Below are 16,427 nucleotides of genomic sequence, written 5' to 3' on the forward strand. Positions count from 1 at the left end.
CGGCCGAGAGCCTGGCAGGAGGAGCGGGCAGCACCCAAGCCCAAAAACAGGCCTTCTAAGGCCTCCATGGAACTCAGTAGAGAGGAGTCTGTTACACAGTCACCACCATGTCACAGCTTCCAAAACAACACACTCTGCCACAAGCTCTGCTCCACAGCACACTGTAACCTCCCAAAATCTCTTGACTCTCCTTTAAAGACTCAGCTCTGAAGACCTGACACCACAGACCATCCCCTCTCACACACACAGTCCACCCTATATGCACAGAAAACCCTCCACCACTTATTTATTTATGTATGTATGTATGTATGTATGTATGTATGTATGTATGTATGTATTTATTTATTTATTTATTTACTTTCTGTGAGGCAGTGTCCTGGAAATCCTTAGGTACACCCATCCCGCCCCCAAACCACAGGGATGCACCTGCTTCTGCCTCCCTAGGTCTGCCATGAAATGCAAGTGCACCTAAGGCAAGCATTCCACTCATGTTCTCCACACACGGACCCGGTAGCTCCTCTGCTCTTCACAGTCTCTAGAACCCTGATAGCTGCCATCTGGTGGCCAGTCTTGTAGCTTTTGGAAAACAACTGCTTTGCCTGAAACCAGTGCCTGGCAAAGGGTTCCCGTTTTCTTCCTGGAGTACTGGGGTGGAATGTGTGTTTGTGTGTGTGTGTGTGTGTGTGTGTGTGTGTGTGTGTGTGTGTGTGTGTGTGTGTGTCCCTGCCAGCCTATCTGAAGCCTTGGTCTGGTATCCTTCTCCTCCTCCTCCTCTTCCTCCTTCTCGTCCTCCTCCTCGTCCTCCTCCTCCTCCTTGTCCTCCTAGTCCTCCTTGACCTCCTCAATCCCCATGGATGTCAATTTCCACACAGGCAGACTCTGCATGGTTTGTTTCTCATGGCACAGTGGGTCAACTTGGGCAGAGAAAGGCCAGCCACTGGTTTCAGGCAAAGCAGCCTTAGGGTGGGGTTAATCTGCTTTAGGGTGGGGTTAACCTGCTTTAGGGTGGGTTTTAGCAAAATCCATAGTCGGAGTGCTCAGGCAAGAAGTGGAGGGGTCCGCCTGTGTCTTCCACGGAGAGGTTCTCAAAGCTCCCTGGACCCTTTGGCGAAGGTGGTGTGCTCTGCACCTGTGGAGATCCGGGCTGACCTTCCGGCAAGCAAGCGGGCTGAGGCCCCCCTCCCCAACCCCAACCCCTCCCCCTCCCCCACCCAGTGGGCCTGCAATCCCAGGCTGCTGTGCCAGGCGCCAGGGATCCGGTTAGTGGGTGGGGCCGCCGGCAAGTAGGCAAGTATAAAAGTCCCGGGGACCACTCCTGGAGGCACTCACTCCATGCTGGAGCTCTCCTCCTGAGCGGTCCTGCTTCGACTGGCCAGTGGCAGGAGTCCTGGCAAGGCTACCTTGACCCGATGGAAGATCGCAGCAGCAGCAGCAGCAGCAGCAGCAGCAGCAGCAGCAGCAGCAGCAGCAGCAGCAGCAATCTGGGGGACAGCACTGGGGCCCTGGCATCCCGGCGCCAAAGGACTGTTTGGAAAGCCGGGCAGCAGGACACCCTGCTGGCAGCTTTCGCTGAGAACCCTTACCCAAGCTTCAGGGCCAGGGAGGAGCTGGCCAGGGAACTGGGGCTGCCTGAGTCCCGCATCCGCGTGTGGTTTCAGAATCGCCGAAATCGCACCAGGGAGGTGCGCGGCCGCCGAGGCCCCGAGGGGTCGGCGGGACCAAGCGGGCTAGCGTCCCCTCAGCAGCGACCCAGAGGGCCTGGTGCCCGGGCACGAGGAGGTGGAAGAAGCAGCCCCGACGAGGGACGCACCAGGCGTCGCACTCGACTCAGCCCGGCACAGTTGAGGATCCTGCTCCAGGTGTTTGAGCGGGACCCGCAGCCGAAATATGCTGCCAGGGTGAAGCTCGCCCAAGAGACCGGTTTGCCTGAGGACACCATCTCCATCTGGTTCCAAAACCGGAGAGCGCGCCACCCTGGCGGTGGCGGGGACAGAGGTCGAGGTCAAGACTCCCGGGCTTCGCCGCCACCGCCGCCGCCTTCCCCTGCGTCCAATGCGGAGCCTGAAGGACCACCTTGCAGCCCCAGGGAGACGGAGCAGCATGCCCAAGACGACCTGTTGCCACCGGCTGCTGCACTAGGCTTGGGCGTCCAGACTTGGAGTCCGCCCTCCCCACCGCCCTCCTTCCCAGTGTCCTCGCCTGCAGCGGCACAGCCCTCGGGACCACGCCACGACCACGACCCGGAACCCCACCCCGTCGCGAGAGACACCTACACCGTGGACGATGTGGAGGTCACGCTGGACCAGCTGCTGTCTCAACTCCAGGCTGACCAGCAGGCCCAGGACACTCTGGATCCCCACGTCCCGTGGGAGGACATTAACCCAACCCTTGAGCTCCCTCTGGACCAAGAAGAGTACCGGACCCTCCTGCTGGATCTGTTGGGAGACACAGCAAGGCTTCGTTGAACCTCGTGCCCCATTCCTAGCATCCCTGGACCTGCGTTCAAGTTGACTTCACCAAGCAAGCACCTACTACTTGTGTTCCCCAGTGGGAGGCCACGGCCGAGAGCCTGGCAGGAGGAGCGGGCAGCACCCAAGCCCAAAAACAGGCCTTCTAAGGCCTCCATGGAACTCAGTAGAGAGGAGTCTGTTACACAGTCACCACCATGTCACAGCTTCCAAAACAACACACTCTGCCACAAGCTCTGCTCCACAGCACACTGTAACCTCCCAAAATCTCTTGACTCTCCTTTAAAGACTCAGCTCTGAAGACCTGACACCACAGACCATCCCCTCTCACACACACAGTCCACCCTATATGCACAGAAAACCCTCCACCACTTATTTATTTATGTATGTATGTATGTATGTATGTATGTATGTATGTATGTATGTATTTATTTATTTATTTACTTTCTGTGAGGCAGTGTCCTGGAAATCCTTAGGTACACCCATCCCGCCCCCAAACCACAGGGATGCACCTGCTTCTGCCTCCCTAGGTCTGCCATGAAATGCAAGTGCACCTAAGGCAAGCATTCCACTCATGTTCTCCACACACGGACCCGGTAGCTCCTCTGCTCTTCACAGTCTCTAGAACCCTGATAGCTGCCATCTGGTGGCCAGTCTTGTAGCTTTTGGAAAACAACTGCTTTGCCTGAAACCAGTGCCTGGCAAAGGGTTCCCGTTTTCTTCCTGGAGTACTGGGGTGGAATGTGTGTTTGTGTGTGTGTGTGTGTGTGTGTGTGTGTGTGTGTGTGTGTGTGTGTGTGTGTGTGTGTCCCTGCCAGCCTATCTGAAGCCTTGGTCTGGTATCCTTCTCCTCCTCCTCCTCCTCTTCCTCCTTCTCGTCCTCCTCCTCGTCCTCCTCCTCCTCCTTGTCCTCCTAGTCCTCCTTGACCTCCTCAATCCCCATGGATGTCAATTTCCACACAGGCAGACTCTGCATGGTTTGTTTCTCATGGCACAGTGGGTCAACTTGGGCAGAGAAAGGCCAGCCACTGGTTTCAGGCAAAGCAGCCTTAGGGTGGGGTTAATCTGCTTTAGGGTGGGGTTAACCTGCTTTAGGGTGGGTTTTAGCAAAATCCATAGTCGGAGTGCTCAGGCAAGAAGTGGAGGGGTCCGCCTGTGTCTTCCACGGAGAGGTTCTCAAAGCTCCCTGGACCCTTTGGCGAAGGTGGTGTGCTCTGCACCTGTGGAGATCCGGGCTGACCTTCCGGCAAGCAAGCGGGCTGAGGCCCCCCTCCCCAACCCCAACCCCTCCCCCTCCCCCACCCAGTGGGCCTGCAATCCCAGGCTGCTGTGCCAGGCGCCAGGGATCCGGTTAGTGGGTGGGGCCGCCGGCAAGTAGGCAAGTATAAAAGTCCCGGGGACCACTCCTGGAGGCACTCACTCCATGCTGGAGCTCTCCTCCTGAGCGGTCCTGCTTCGACTGGCCAGTGGCAGGAGTCCTGGCAAGGCTACCTTGACCCGATGGAAGATCGCAGCAGCAGCAGTAGCAGCAGCAGCAGCAGCAGCAGCAGCAGCAGCAGCAGCAGCAATCTGGGGGACAGCACTGGGGCCCTGGCATCCCGGCGCCAAAGGACTGTTTGGAAAGCCGGGCAGCAGGACACCCTGCTGGCAGCTTTCGCTGAGAACCCTTACCCAAGCTTCAGGGCCAGGGAGGAGCTGGCCAGGGAACTGGGGCTGCCTGAGTCCCGCATCCGCGTGTGGTTTCAGAATCGCCGAAATCGCACCAGGGAGGTGCGCGGCCGCCGAGGCCCCGAGGGGTCGGCGGGACCAAGCGGGCTAGCGTCCCCTCAGCAGCGACCCAGAGGGCCTGGTGCCCGGGCACGAGGAGGTGGAAGAAGCAGCCCCGACGAGGGACGCACCAGGCGTCGCACTCGACTCAGCCCGGCACAGTTGAGGATCCTGCTCCAGGTGTTTGAGCGGGACCCGCAGCCGAAATATGCTGCCAGGGTGAAGCTCGCCCAAGAGACCGGTTTGCCTGAGGACACCATCTCCATCTGGTTCCAAAACCGGAGAGCGCGCCACCCTGGCGGTGGCGGGGACAGAGGTCGAGGTCAAGACTCCCGGGCTTCGCCGCCACCGCCGCCGCCTTCCCCTGCGTCCAATGCGGAGCCTGAAGGACCACCTTGCAGCCCCAGGGAGACGGAGCAGCATGCCCAAGACGACCTGTTGCCACCGGCTGCTGCACTAGGCTTGGGCGTCCAGACTTGGAGTCCGCCCTCCCCACCGCCCTCCTTCCCAGTGTCCTCGCCTGCAGCGGCACAGCCCTCGGGACCACGCCACGACCACGACCCGGAACCCCACCCCGTCGCGAGAGACACCTACACCGTGGACGATGTGGAGGTCACGCTGGACCAGCTGCTGTCTCAACTCCAGGCTGACCAGCAGGCCCAGGACACTCTGGATCCCCACGTCCCGTGGGAGGACATTAACCCAACCCTTGAGCTCCCTCTGGACCAAGAAGAGTACCGGACCCTCCTGCTGGATCTGTTGGGAGACACAGCAAGGCTTCGTTGAACCTCGTGCCCCATTCCTAGCATCCCTGGACCTGCGTTCAAGTTGACTTCACCAAGCAAGCACCTACTACTTGTGTTCCCCAGTGGGAGGCCACGGCCGAGAGCCTGGCAGGAGGAGCGGGCAGCACCCAAGCCCAAAAACAGGCCTTCTAAGGCCTCCATGGAACTCAGTAGAGAGGAGTCTGTTACACAGTCACCACCATGTCACAGCTTCCAAAACAACACACTCTGCCACAAGCTCTGCTCCACAGCACACTGTAACCTCCCAAAATCTCTTGACTCTCCTTTAAAGACTCAGCTCTGAAGACCTGACACCACAGACCATCCCCTCTCACACACACAGTCCACCCTATATGCACAGAAAACCCTCCACCACTTATTTTTATATTATGTATGTATGTATGTATGTATGTATGTATGTATGTATTTATTTATTTATTTATTTACTTTCTGTGAGGCAGTGTCCTGGAAATCCTTAGGTACACCCATCCCGCCCCCAAACCACAGGGATGCACCTGCTTCTGCCTCCCTAGGTCTGCCATGAAATGCAAGTGCACCTAAGGCAAGCATTCCACTCATGTTCTCCACACACGGACCCGGTAGCTCCTCTGCTCTTCACAGTCTCTAGAACCCTGATAGCTGCCATCTGGTGGCCAGTCTTGTAGCTTTTGGAAAACAACTGCTTTGCCTGAAACCAGTGCCTGGCAAAGGGTTCCCGTTTTCTTCCTGGAGTACTGGGGTGGAATGTGTGTTTGTGTGTGTGTGTGTGTGTGTGTGTGTGTGTGTGTGTGTGTGTGTGTGTGTGTGTGTGTCCCTGCCAGCCTATCTGAAGCCTTGGTCTGGTATCCTTCTCCTCCTCCTCCTCCTCTTCCTCCTTCTCGTCCTCCTCCTCGTCCTCCTCCTCCTCCTTGTCCTCCTAGTCCTCCTTGACCTCCTCAATCCCCATGGATGTCAATTTCCACACAGGCAGACTCTGCATGGTTTGTTTCTCATGGCACAGTGGGTCAACTTGGGCAGAGAAAGGCCAGCCACTGGTTTCAGGCAAAGCAGCCTTAGGGTGGGGTTAATCTGCTTTAGGGTGGGGTTAACCTGCTTTAGGGTGGGTTTTAGCAAAATCCATAGTCGGAGTGCTCAGGCAAGAAGTGGAGGGGTCCGCCTGTGTCTTCCACGGAGAGGTTCTCAAAGCTCCCTGGACCCTTTGGCGAAGGTGGTGTGCTCTGCACCTGTGGAGATCCGGGCTGACCTTCCGGCAAGCAAGCGGGCTGAGGCCCCCCTCCCCAACCCCAACCCCTCCCCCTCCCCCACCCAGTGGGCCTGCAATCCCAGGCTGCTGTGCCAGGCGCCAGGGATCCGGTTAGTGGGTGGGGCCGCCGGCAAGTAGGCAAGTATAAAAGTCCCGGGGACCACTCCTGGAGGCACTCACTCCATGCTGGAGCTCTCCTCCTGAGCGGTCCTGCTTCGACTGGCCAGTGGCAGGAGTCCTGGCAAGGCTACCTTGACCCGATGGAAGATCGCAGCAGCAGCAGCAGCAGCAGCAGCAGCAGCAGCAGCAGCAGCAGCAGCAATCTGGGGGACAGCACTGGGGCCCTGGCATCCCGGCGCCAAAGGACTGTTTGGAAAGCCGGGCAGCAGGACACCCTGCTGGCAGCTTTCGCTGAGAACCCTTACCCAAGCTTCAGGGCCAGGGAGGAGCTGGCCAGGGAACTGGGGCTGCCTGAGTCCCGCATCCGCGTGTGGTTTCAGAATCGCCGAAATCGCACCAGGGAGGTGCGCGGCCGCCGAGGCCCCGAGGGGTCGGCGGGACCAAGCGGGCTAGCGTCCCCTCAGCAGCGACCCAGAGGGCCTGGTGCCCGGGCACGAGGAGGTGGAAGAAGCAGCCCCGACGAGGGACGCACCAGGCGTCGCACTCGACTCAGCCCGGCACAGTTGAGGATCCTGCTCCAGGTGTTTGAGCGGGACCCGCAGCCGAAATATGCTGCCAGGGTGAAGCTCGCCCAAGAGACCGGTTTGCCTGAGGACACCATCTCCATCTGGTTCCAAAACCGGAGAGCGCGCCACCCTGGCGGTGGCGGGGACAGAGGTCGAGGTCAAGACTCCCGGGCTTCGCCGCCACCGCCGCCGCCTTCCCCTGCGTCCAATGCGGAGCCTGAAGGACCACCTTGCAGCCCCAGGGAGACGGAGCAGCATGCCCAAGACGACCTGTTGCCACCGGCTGCTGCACTAGGCTTGGGCGTCCAGACTTGGAGTCCGCCCTCCCCACCGCCCTCCTTCCCAGTGTCCTCGCCTGCAGCGGCACAGCCCTCGGGACCACGCCACGACCACGACCCGGAACCCCACCCCGTCGCGAGAGACACCTACACCGTGGACGATGTGGAGGTCACGCTGGACCAGCTGCTGTCTCAACTCCAGGCTGACCAGCAGGCCCAGGACACTCTGGATCCCCACGTCCCGTGGGAGGACATTAACCCAACCCTTGAGCTCCCTCTGGACCAAGAAGAGTACCGGACCCTCCTGCTGGATCTGTTGGGAGACACAGCAAGGCTTCGTTGAACCTCGTGCCCCATTCCTAGCATCCCTGGACCTGCGTTCAAGTTGACTTCACCAAGCAAGCACCTACTACTTGTGTTCCCCAGTGGGAGGCCACGGCCGAGAGCCTGGCAGGAGGAGCGGGCAGCACCCAAGCCCAAAAACAGGCCTTCTAAGGCCTCCATGGAACTCAGTAGAGAGGAGTCTGTTACACAGTCACCACCATGTCACAGCTTCCAAAACAACACACTCTGCCACAAGCTCTGCTCCACAGCACACTGTAACCTCCCAAAATCTCTTGACTCTCCTTTAAAGACTCAGCTCTGAAGACCTGACACCACAGACCATCCCCTCTCACACACACAGTCCACCCTATATGCACAGAAAACCCTCCACCACTTATTTATTTATGTATGTATGTATGTATGTATGTATGTATGTATGTATGTATTTATTTATTTATTTATTTACTTTCTGTGAGGCAGTGTCCTGGAAATCCTTAGGTACACCCATCCCGCCCCCAAACCACAGGGATGCACCTGCTTCTGCCTCCCTAGGTCTGCCATGAAATGCAAGTGCACCTAAGGCAAGCATTCCACTCATGTTCTCCACACACGGACCCGGTAGCTCCTCTGCTCTTCACAGTCTCTAGAACCCTGATAGCTGCCATCTGGTGGCCAGTCTTGTAGCTTTTGGAAAACAACTGCTTTGCCTGAAACCAGTGCCTGGCAAAGGGTTCCCGTTTTCTTCCTGGAGTACTGGGGTGGAATGTGTGTTTGTGTGTGTGTTGTGTGTGTGTGTGTGTGTGTGTGTGTGTGTGTGTGTGTGTGTGTGTGTGTGTGTGTGTGTCCCTGCCAGCCTATCTGAAGCCTTGGTCTGGTATCCTTCTCCTCCTCCTCCTCCTCTTCCTCCTTCTCGTCCTCCTCCTCGTCCTCCTCCTCCTCCTTGTCCTCCTAGTCCTCCTTGACCTCCTCAATCCCCATGGATGTCAATTTCCACACAGGCAGACTCTGCATGGTTTGTTTCTCATGGCACAGTGGGTCAACTTGGGCAGAGAAAGGCCAGCCACTGGTTTCAGGCAAAGCAGCCTTAGGGTGGGGTTAATCTGCTTTAGGGTGGGGTTAACCTGCTTTAGGGTGGGTTTTAGCAAAATCCATAGTCGGAGTGCTCAGGCAAGAAGTGGAGGGGTCCGCCTGTGTCTTCCACGGAGAGGTTCTCAAAGCTCCCTGGACCCTTTGGCGAAGGTGGTGTGCTCTGCACCTGTGGAGATCCGGGCTGACCTTCCGGCAAGCAAGCGGGCTGAGGCCCCCCTCCCCAACCCCAACCCCTCCCCCTCCCCCACCCAGTGGGCCTGCAATCCCAGGCTGCTGTGCCAGGCGCCAGGGATCCGGTTAGTGGGTGGGGCCGCCGGCAAGTAGGCAAGTATAAAAGTCCCGGGGACCACTCCTGGAGGCACTCACTCCATGCTGGAGCTCTCCTCCTGAGCGGTCCTGCTTCGACTGGCCAGTGGCAGGAGTCCTGGCAAGGCTACCTTGACCCGATGGAAGATCGCAGCAGCAGCAGCAGCAGCAGCAGCAGCAGCAGCAGCAGCAGCAGCAGCAGCAGCAGCAATCTGGGGGACAGCACTGGGGCCCTGGCATCCCGGCGCCAAAGGACTGTTTGGAAAGCCGGGCAGCAGGACACCCTGCTGGCAGCTTTCGCTGAGAACCCTTACCCAAGCTTCAGGGCCAGGGAGGAGCTGGCCAGGGAACTGGGGCTGCCTGAGTCCCGCATCCGCGTGTGGTTTCAGAATCGCCGAAATCGCACCAGGGAGGTGCGCGGCCGCCGAGGCCCCGAGGGGTCGGCGGGACCAAGCGGGCTAGCGTCCCCTCAGCAGCGACCCAGAGGGCCTGGTGCCCGGGCACGAGGAGGTGGAAGAAGCAGCCCCGACGAGGGACGCACCAGGCGTCGCACTCGACTCAGCCCGGCACAGTTGAGGATCCTGCTCCAGGTGTTTGAGCGGGACCCGCAGCCGAAATATGCTGCCAGGGTGAAGCTCGCCCAAGAGACCGGTTTGCCTGAGGACACCATCTCCATCTGGTTCCAAAACCGGAGAGCGCGCCACCCTGGCGGTGGCGGGGACAGAGGTCGAGGTCAAGACTCCCGGGCTTCGCCGCCACCGCCGCCGCCTTCCCCTGCGTCCAATGCGGAGCCTGAAGGACCACCTTGCAGCCCCAGGGAGACGGAGCAGCATGCCCAAGACGACCTGTTGCCACCGGCTGCTGCACTAGGCTTGGGCGTCCAGACTTGGAGTCCGCCCTCCCCACCGCCCTCCTTCCCAGTGTCCTCGCCTGCAGCGGCACAGCCCTCGGGACCACGCCACGACCACGACCCGGAACCCCACCCCGTCGCGAGAGACACCTACACCGTGGACGATGTGGAGGTCACGCTGGACCAGCTGCTGTCTCAACTCCAGGCTGACCAGCAGGCCCAGGACACTCTGGATCCCCACGTCCCGTGGGAGGACATTAACCCAACCCTTGAGCTCCCTCTGGACCAAGAAGAGTACCGGACCCTCCTGCTGGATCTGTTGGGAGACACAGCAAGGCTTCGTTGAACCTCGTGCCCCATTCCTAGCATCCCTGGACCTGCGTTCAAGTTGACTTCACCAAGCAAGCACCTACTACTTGTGTTCCCCAGTGGGAGGCCACGGCCGAGAGCCTGGCAGGAGGAGCGGGCAGCACCCAAGCCCAAAAACAGGCCTTCTAAGGCCTCCATGGAACTCAGTAGAGAGGAGTCTGTTACACAGTCACCACCATGTCACAGCTTCCAAAACAACACACTCTGCCACAAGCTCTGCTCCACAGCACACTGTAACCTCCCAAAATCTCTTGACTCTCCTTTAAAGACTCAGCTCTGAAGACCTGACACCACAGACCATCCCCTCTCACACACACAGTCCACCCTATATGCACAGAAAACCCTCCACCACTTATTTATATTATGTATGTATTATGTATGTATGTATGTATGTATGTATGTATTTATTTATTTATTTATTTATTTACTTTCTGTGAGGCAGTGTCCTGGAAATCCTTAGGTACACCCATCCCGCCCCCAAACCACAGGGATGCACCTGCTTCTGCCTCCCTAGGTCTGCCATGAAATGCAAGTGCACCTAAGGCAAGCATTCCACTCATGTTCTCCACACACGGACCCGGTAGCTCCTCTGCTCTTCACAGTCTCTAGAACCCTGATAGCTGCCATCTGGTGGCCAGTCTTGTAGCTTTTGGAAAACAACTGCTTTGCCTGAAACCAGTGCCTGGCAAAGGGTTCCCGTTTTCTTCCTGGAGTACTGGGGTGGAATGTGTGTTTGTGTGTGTGTGTGTGTGTGTGTGTGTGTGTGTGTGTGTGTGTGTGTGTGTGTGTGTCCCTGCCAGCCTATCTGAAGCCTTGGTCTGGTATCCTTCTCCTCCTCCTCCTCCTCTTCCTCCTTCTCGTCCTCCTCCTCGTCCTCCTCCTCCTCCTTGTCCTCCTAGTCCTCCTTGACCTCCTCAATCCCCATGGATGTCAATTTCCACACAGGCAGACTCTGCATGGTTTGTTTCTCATGGCACAGTGGGTCAACTTGGGCAGAGAAAGGCCAGCCACTGGTTTCAGGCAAAGCAGCCTTAGGGTGGGGTTAATCTGCTTTAGGGTGGGGTTAACCTGCTTTAGGGTGGGTTTTAGCAAAATCCATAGTCGGAGTGCTCAGGCAAGAAGTGGAGGGGTCCGCCTGTGTCTTCCACGGAGAGGTTCTCAAAGCTCCCTGGACCCTTTGGCGAAGGTGGTGTGCTCTGCACCTGTGGAGATCCGGGCTGACCTTCCGGCAAGCAAGCGGGCTGAGGCCCCCCTCCCCAACCCCAACCCCTCCCCCTCCCCCACCCAGTGGGCCTGCAATCCCAGGCTGCTGTGCCAGGCGCCAGGGATCCGGTTAGTGGGTGGGGCCGCCGGCAAGTAGGCAAGTATAAAAGTCCCGGGGACCACTCCTGGAGGCACTCACTCCATGCTGGAGCTCTCCTCCTGAGCGGTCCTGCTTCGACTGGCCAGTGGCAGGAGTCCTGGCAAGGCTACCTTGACCCGATGGAAGATCGCAGCAGCAGCAGCAGCAGCAGCAGCAGCAGCAGCAGCAGCAGCAGCAGCAGCAGCAGCAATCTGGGGGACAGCACTGGGGCCCTGGCATCCCGGCGCCAAAGGACTGTTTGGAAAGCCGGGCAGCAGGACACCCTGCTGGCAGCTTTCGCTGAGAACCCTTACCCAAGCTTCAGGGCCAGGGAGGAGCTGGCCAGGGAACTGGGGCTGCCTGAGTCCCGCATCCGCGTGTGGTTTCAGAATCGCCGAAATCGCACCAGGGAGGTGCGCGGCCGCCGAGGCCCCGAGGGGTCGGCGGGACCAAGCGGGCTAGCGTCCCCTCAGCAGCGACCCAGAGGGCCTGGTGCCCGGGCACGAGGAGGTGGAAGAAGCAGCCCCGACGAGGGACGCACCAGGCGTCGCACTCGACTCAGCCCGGCACAGTTGAGGATCCTGCTCCAGGTGTTTGAGCGGGACCCGCAGCCGAAATATGCTGCCAGGGTGAAGCTCGCCCAAGAGACCGGTTTGCCTGAGGACACCATCTCCATCTGGTTCCAAAACCGGAGAGCGCGCCACCCTGGCGGTGGCGGGGACAGAGGTCGAGGTCAAGACTCCCGGGCTTCGCCGCCACCGCCGCCGCCTTCCCCTGCGTCCAATGCGGAGCCTGAAGGACCACCTTGCAGCCCCAGGGAGACGGAGCAGCATGCCCAAGACGACCTGTTGCCACCGGCTGCTGCACTAGGCTTGGGCGTCCAGACTTGGAGTCCGCCCTCCCCACCGCCCTCCTTCCCAGTGTCCTCGCCTGCAGCGGCACAGCCCTCGGGACCACGCCACGACCACGACCCGGAACCCCACCCCGTCGCGAGAGACACCTACACCGTGGACGATGTGGAGGTCACGCTGGACCAGCTGCTGTCTCAACTCCAGGCTGACCAGCAGGCCCAGGACACTCTGGATCCCCACGTCCCGTGGGAGGACATTAACCCAACCCTTGAGCTCCCTCTGGACCAAGAAGAGTACCGGACCCTCCTGCTGGATCTGTTGGGAGACACAGCAAGGCTTCGTTGAACCTCGTGCCCCATTCCTAGCATCCCTGGACCTGCGTTCAAGTTGACTTCACCAAGCAAGCACCTACTACTTGTGTTCCCCAGTGGGAGGCCACGGCCGAGAGCCTGGCAGGAGGAGCGGGCAGCACCCAAGCCCAAAAACAGGCCTTCTAAGGCCTCCATGGAACTCAGTAGAGAGGAGTCTGTTACACAGTCACCACCATGTCACAGCTTCCAAAACAACACACTCTGCCACAAGCTCTGCTCCACAGCACACTGTAACCTCCCAAAATCTCTTGACTCTCCTTTAAAGACTCAGCTCTGAAGACCTGACACCACAGACCATCCCCTCTCACACACACAGTCCACCCTATATGCACAGAAAACCCTCCACCACTTATTTATTATGTATGTATGTATGTATTGTATGTATGTATGTATGTATTTATTTATTTATTTATTTACTTTCTGTGAGGCAGTGTCCTGGAAATCCTTAGGTACACCCATCCCGCCCCCAAACCACAGGGATGCACCTGCTTCTGCCTCCCTAGGTCTGCCATGAAATGCAAGTGCACCTAAGGCAAGCATTCCACTCATGTTCTCCACACACGGACCCGGTAGCTCCTCTGCTCTTCACAGTCTCTAGAACCCTGATAGCTGCCATCTGGTGGCCAGTCTTGTAGCTTTTGGAAAACAACTGCTTTGCCTGAAACCAGTGCCTGGCAAAGGGTTCCCGTTTTCTTCCTGGAGTACTGGGGTGGAATGTGTGTTTGTGTTGTGTGTGTGTGTGTGTGTGTGTGTGTGTTTGTGTGTTGTGTGTGTGTGTGTGTGTGTGTGTGTGTGTGTGTGTGTGTGTGTGTGTCCCTGCCAGCCTATCTGAAGCCTTGGTCTGGTATCCTTCTCCTCCTCCTCCTCCTCTTCCTCCTTCTCGTCCTCCTCCTCGTCCTCCTCCTCCTCCTTGTCCTCCTAGTCCTCCTTGACCTCCTCAATCCCCATGGATGTCAATTTCCACACAGGCAGACTCTGCATGGTTTGTTTCTCATGGCACAGTGGGTCAACTTGGGCAGAGAAAGGCCAGCCACTGGTTTCAGGCAAAGCAGCCTTAGGGTGGGGTTAATCTGCTTTAGGGTGGGGTTAACCTGCTTTAGGGTGGGTTTTAGCAAAATCCATAGTCGGAGTGCTCAGGCAAGAAGTGGAGGGGTCCGCCTGTGTCTTCCACGGAGAGGTTCTCAAAGCTCCCTGGACCCTTTGGCGAAGGTGGTGTGCTCTGCACCTGTGGAGATCCGGGCTGACCTTCCGGCAAGCAAGCGGGCTGAGGCCCCCCTCCCCAACCCCAACCCCTCCCCCTCCCCCACCCAGTGGGCCTGCAATCCCAGGCTGCTGTGCCAGGCGCCAGGGATCCGGTTAGTGGGTGGGGCCGCCGGCAAGTAGGCAAGTATAAAAGTCCCGGGGACCACTCCTGGAGGCACTCACTCCATGCTGGAGCTCTCCTCCTGAGCGGTCCTGCTTCGACTGGCCAGTGGCAGGAGTCCTGGCAAGGCTACCTTGACCCGATGGAAGATCGCAGCAGCAGCAGCAGCAGCAGCAGCAGCAGCAGCAGCAGCAGCAGCAGCAGCAGCAGCAGCAATCTGGGGGACAGCACTGGGGCCCTGGCATCCCGGCGCCAAAGGACTGTTTGGAAAGCCGGGCAGCAGGACACCCTGCTGGCAGCTTTCGCTGAGAACCCTTACCCAAGCTTCAGGGCCAGGGAGGAGCTGGCCAGGGAACTGGGGCTGCCTGAGTCCCGCATCCGCGTGTGGTTTCAGAATCGCCGAAATCGCACCAGGGAGGTGCGCGGCCGCCGAGGCCCCGAGGGGTCGGCGGGACCAAGCGGGCTAGCGTCCCCTCAGCAGCGACCCAGAGGGCCTGGTGCCCGGGCACGAGGAGGTGGAAGAAGCAGCCCCGACGAGGGACGCACCAGGCGTCGCACTCGACTCAGCCCGGCACAGTTGAGGATCCTGCTCCAGGTGTTTGAGCGGGACCCGCAGCCGAAATATGCTGCCAGGGTGAAGCTCGCCCAAGAGACCGGTTTGCCTGAGGACACCATCTCCATCTGGTTCCAAAACCGGAGAGCGCGCCACCCTGGCGGTGGCGGGGACAGAGGTCGAGGTCAAGACTCCCGGGCTTCGCCGCCACCGCCGCCGCCTTCCCCTGCGTCCAATGCGGAGCCTGAAGGACCACCTTGCAGCCCCAGGGAGACGGAGCAGCATGCCCAAGACGACCTGTTGCCACCGGCTGCTGCACTAGGCTTGGGCGTCCAGACTTGGAGTCCGCCCTCCCCACCGCCCTCCTTCCCAGTGTCCTCGCCTGCAGCGGCACAGCCCTCGGGACCACGCCACGACCACGACCCGGAACCCCACCCCGTCGCGAGAGACACCTACACCGTGGACGATGTGGAGGTCACGCTGGACCAGCTGCTGTCTCAACTCCAGGCTGACCAGCAGGCCCAGGACACTCTGGATCCCCACGTCCCGTGGGAGGACATTAACCCAACCCTTGAGCTCCCTCTGGACCAAGAAGAGTACCGGACCCTCCTGCTGGATCTGTTGGGAGACACAGCAAGGCTTCGTTGAACCTCGTGCCCCATTCCTAGCATCCCTGGACCTGCGTTCAAGTTGACTTCACCAAGCAAGCACCTACTACTTGTGTTCCCCAGTGGGAGGCCACGGCCGAGAGCCTGGCAGGAGGAGCGGGCAGCACCCAAGCCCAAAAACAGGCCTTCTAAGGCCTCCATGGAACTCAGTAGAGAGGAGTCTGTTACACAGTCACCACCATGTCACAGCTTCCAAAACAACACACTCTGCCACAAGCTCTGCTCCACAGCACACTGTAACCTCCCAAAATCTCTTGACTCTCCTTTAAAGACTCAGCTCTGAAGACCTGACACCACAGACCATCCCCTCTCACACACACAGTCCACCCTATATGCACAGAAAACCCTCCACCACTTATTTATTTATGTATGTATGTATGTATGTATGTATGTATGTATGTATGTATTTATTTATTTATTTATTTACTTTCTGTGAGGCAGTGTCCTGGAAATCCTTAGGTACACCCATCCCGCCCCCAAACCACAGGGATGCACCTGCTTCTGCCTCCCTAGGTCTGCCATGAAATGCAAGTGCACCTAAGGCAAGCATTCCACTCATGTTCTCCACACACGGACCCGGTAGCTCCTCTGCTCTTCACAGTCTCTAGAACCCTGATAGCTGCCATCTGGTGGCCAGTCTTGTAGCTTTTGGAAAACAACTGCTTTGCCTGAAACCAGTGCCTGGCAAAGGGTTCCCGTTTTCTTCCTGGAGTACTGGGGTGGAATGTGTGTTTGTGTGTGTGTGTGTGTGTGTGTGTGTGTGTGTGTGTGTGTGTGTGTGTGTGTGTGTCCCTGCCAGCCTATCTGAAGCCTTGGTCTGGTATCCTTCTCCTCCTCCTCCTCCTCTTCCTCCTTCTCGTCCTCCTCCTCGTCCTCCTCCTCCTCCTTGTCCTCCTAGTCCTCCTTGACCTCCTCAATCCCCATGGATGTCAATTTCCACACAGGCAGACTCTGCATGGTTTGTTTCTCATGGCACAGTGGGTCAACTTGGGCAGAGAAAGGCCAGCCACTGGTTTCAGGCAAAGCAGCCTTAGGGTGGGGTTAATCTGCTTTAGGGTGGGGTTAACCTGCTTTAGGGTGGGTTTTAGCAAAATCCATAGTCGGAGTGCTCAGG

The 16,427-nt window shown here is 58.6% G+C and overlaps 6 protein-coding genes across 6 annotated transcripts; all 6 read left to right on the top strand.

The window, feature by feature from the left end:
* Positions 1-850: 850 nt before the first annotated feature.
* LOC128118191 (double homeobox protein 4-like protein 2) lies at positions 851-2,465 on the top strand. The gene is made up of 3 exons (XM_052750667.1): positions 851-886; positions 1,114-1,283; positions 1,493-2,465. The coding sequence occupies exons 1-3, from the start codon at positions 851-853 to the stop codon at positions 2,463-2,465; spliced, it is 1,179 nt and encodes a 392-aa protein (XP_052606627.1).
* Positions 2,466-3,409: 944 nt separating this feature from the next.
* On the top strand, positions 3,410-5,021 carry LOC128118192 (double homeobox protein 4-like protein 2). Its single transcript, XM_052750668.1, has 3 exons — positions 3,410-3,445; positions 3,673-3,842; positions 4,049-5,021. The coding sequence occupies exons 1-3, from the start codon at positions 3,410-3,412 to the stop codon at positions 5,019-5,021; spliced, it is 1,179 nt and encodes a 392-aa protein (XP_052606628.1).
* Positions 5,022-5,964: 943 nt separating this feature from the next.
* LOC128118193 (double homeobox protein 4-like protein 2) lies at positions 5,965-7,570 on the top strand. Its single transcript, XM_052750669.1, has 3 exons — positions 5,965-6,000; positions 6,228-6,397; positions 6,598-7,570. The coding sequence occupies exons 1-3, from the start codon at positions 5,965-5,967 to the stop codon at positions 7,568-7,570; spliced, it is 1,179 nt and encodes a 392-aa protein (XP_052606629.1).
* A 957-nt stretch (positions 7,571-8,527) lies between these two features.
* On the top strand, positions 8,528-10,142 carry LOC128118194 (double homeobox protein 4-like protein 2). Its single transcript, XM_052750670.1, has 3 exons — positions 8,528-8,563; positions 8,791-8,960; positions 9,170-10,142. Exons 1-3 carry the CDS (start codon positions 8,528-8,530, stop codon positions 10,140-10,142), a joined length of 1,179 nt encoding a protein of 392 aa, XP_052606630.1.
* A 946-nt stretch (positions 10,143-11,088) lies between these two features.
* Positions 11,089-12,703, top strand: LOC128118195 (double homeobox protein 4-like protein 2). The gene is made up of 3 exons (XM_052750671.1): positions 11,089-11,124; positions 11,352-11,521; positions 11,731-12,703. The coding sequence occupies exons 1-3, from the start codon at positions 11,089-11,091 to the stop codon at positions 12,701-12,703; spliced, it is 1,179 nt and encodes a 392-aa protein (XP_052606631.1).
* A 972-nt stretch (positions 12,704-13,675) lies between these two features.
* On the top strand, positions 13,676-15,293 carry LOC128118197 (double homeobox protein 4-like protein 2). Its single transcript, XM_052750672.1, has 3 exons — positions 13,676-13,711; positions 13,939-14,108; positions 14,321-15,293. Exons 1-3 carry the CDS (start codon positions 13,676-13,678, stop codon positions 15,291-15,293), a joined length of 1,179 nt encoding a protein of 392 aa, XP_052606632.1.
* Positions 15,294-16,427: the final 1,134 nt, after the last annotated feature.

This window comes from Peromyscus californicus, unplaced genomic scaffold (genome assembly GCF_007827085.1).
Source record: "Peromyscus californicus insignis strain IS unplaced genomic scaffold, ASM782708v3 Scaffold_22__1_contigs__length_63687245, whole genome shotgun sequence".
NCBI classification, from domain to species: domain Eukaryota; kingdom Metazoa; phylum Chordata; class Mammalia; order Rodentia; family Cricetidae; genus Peromyscus; species Peromyscus californicus.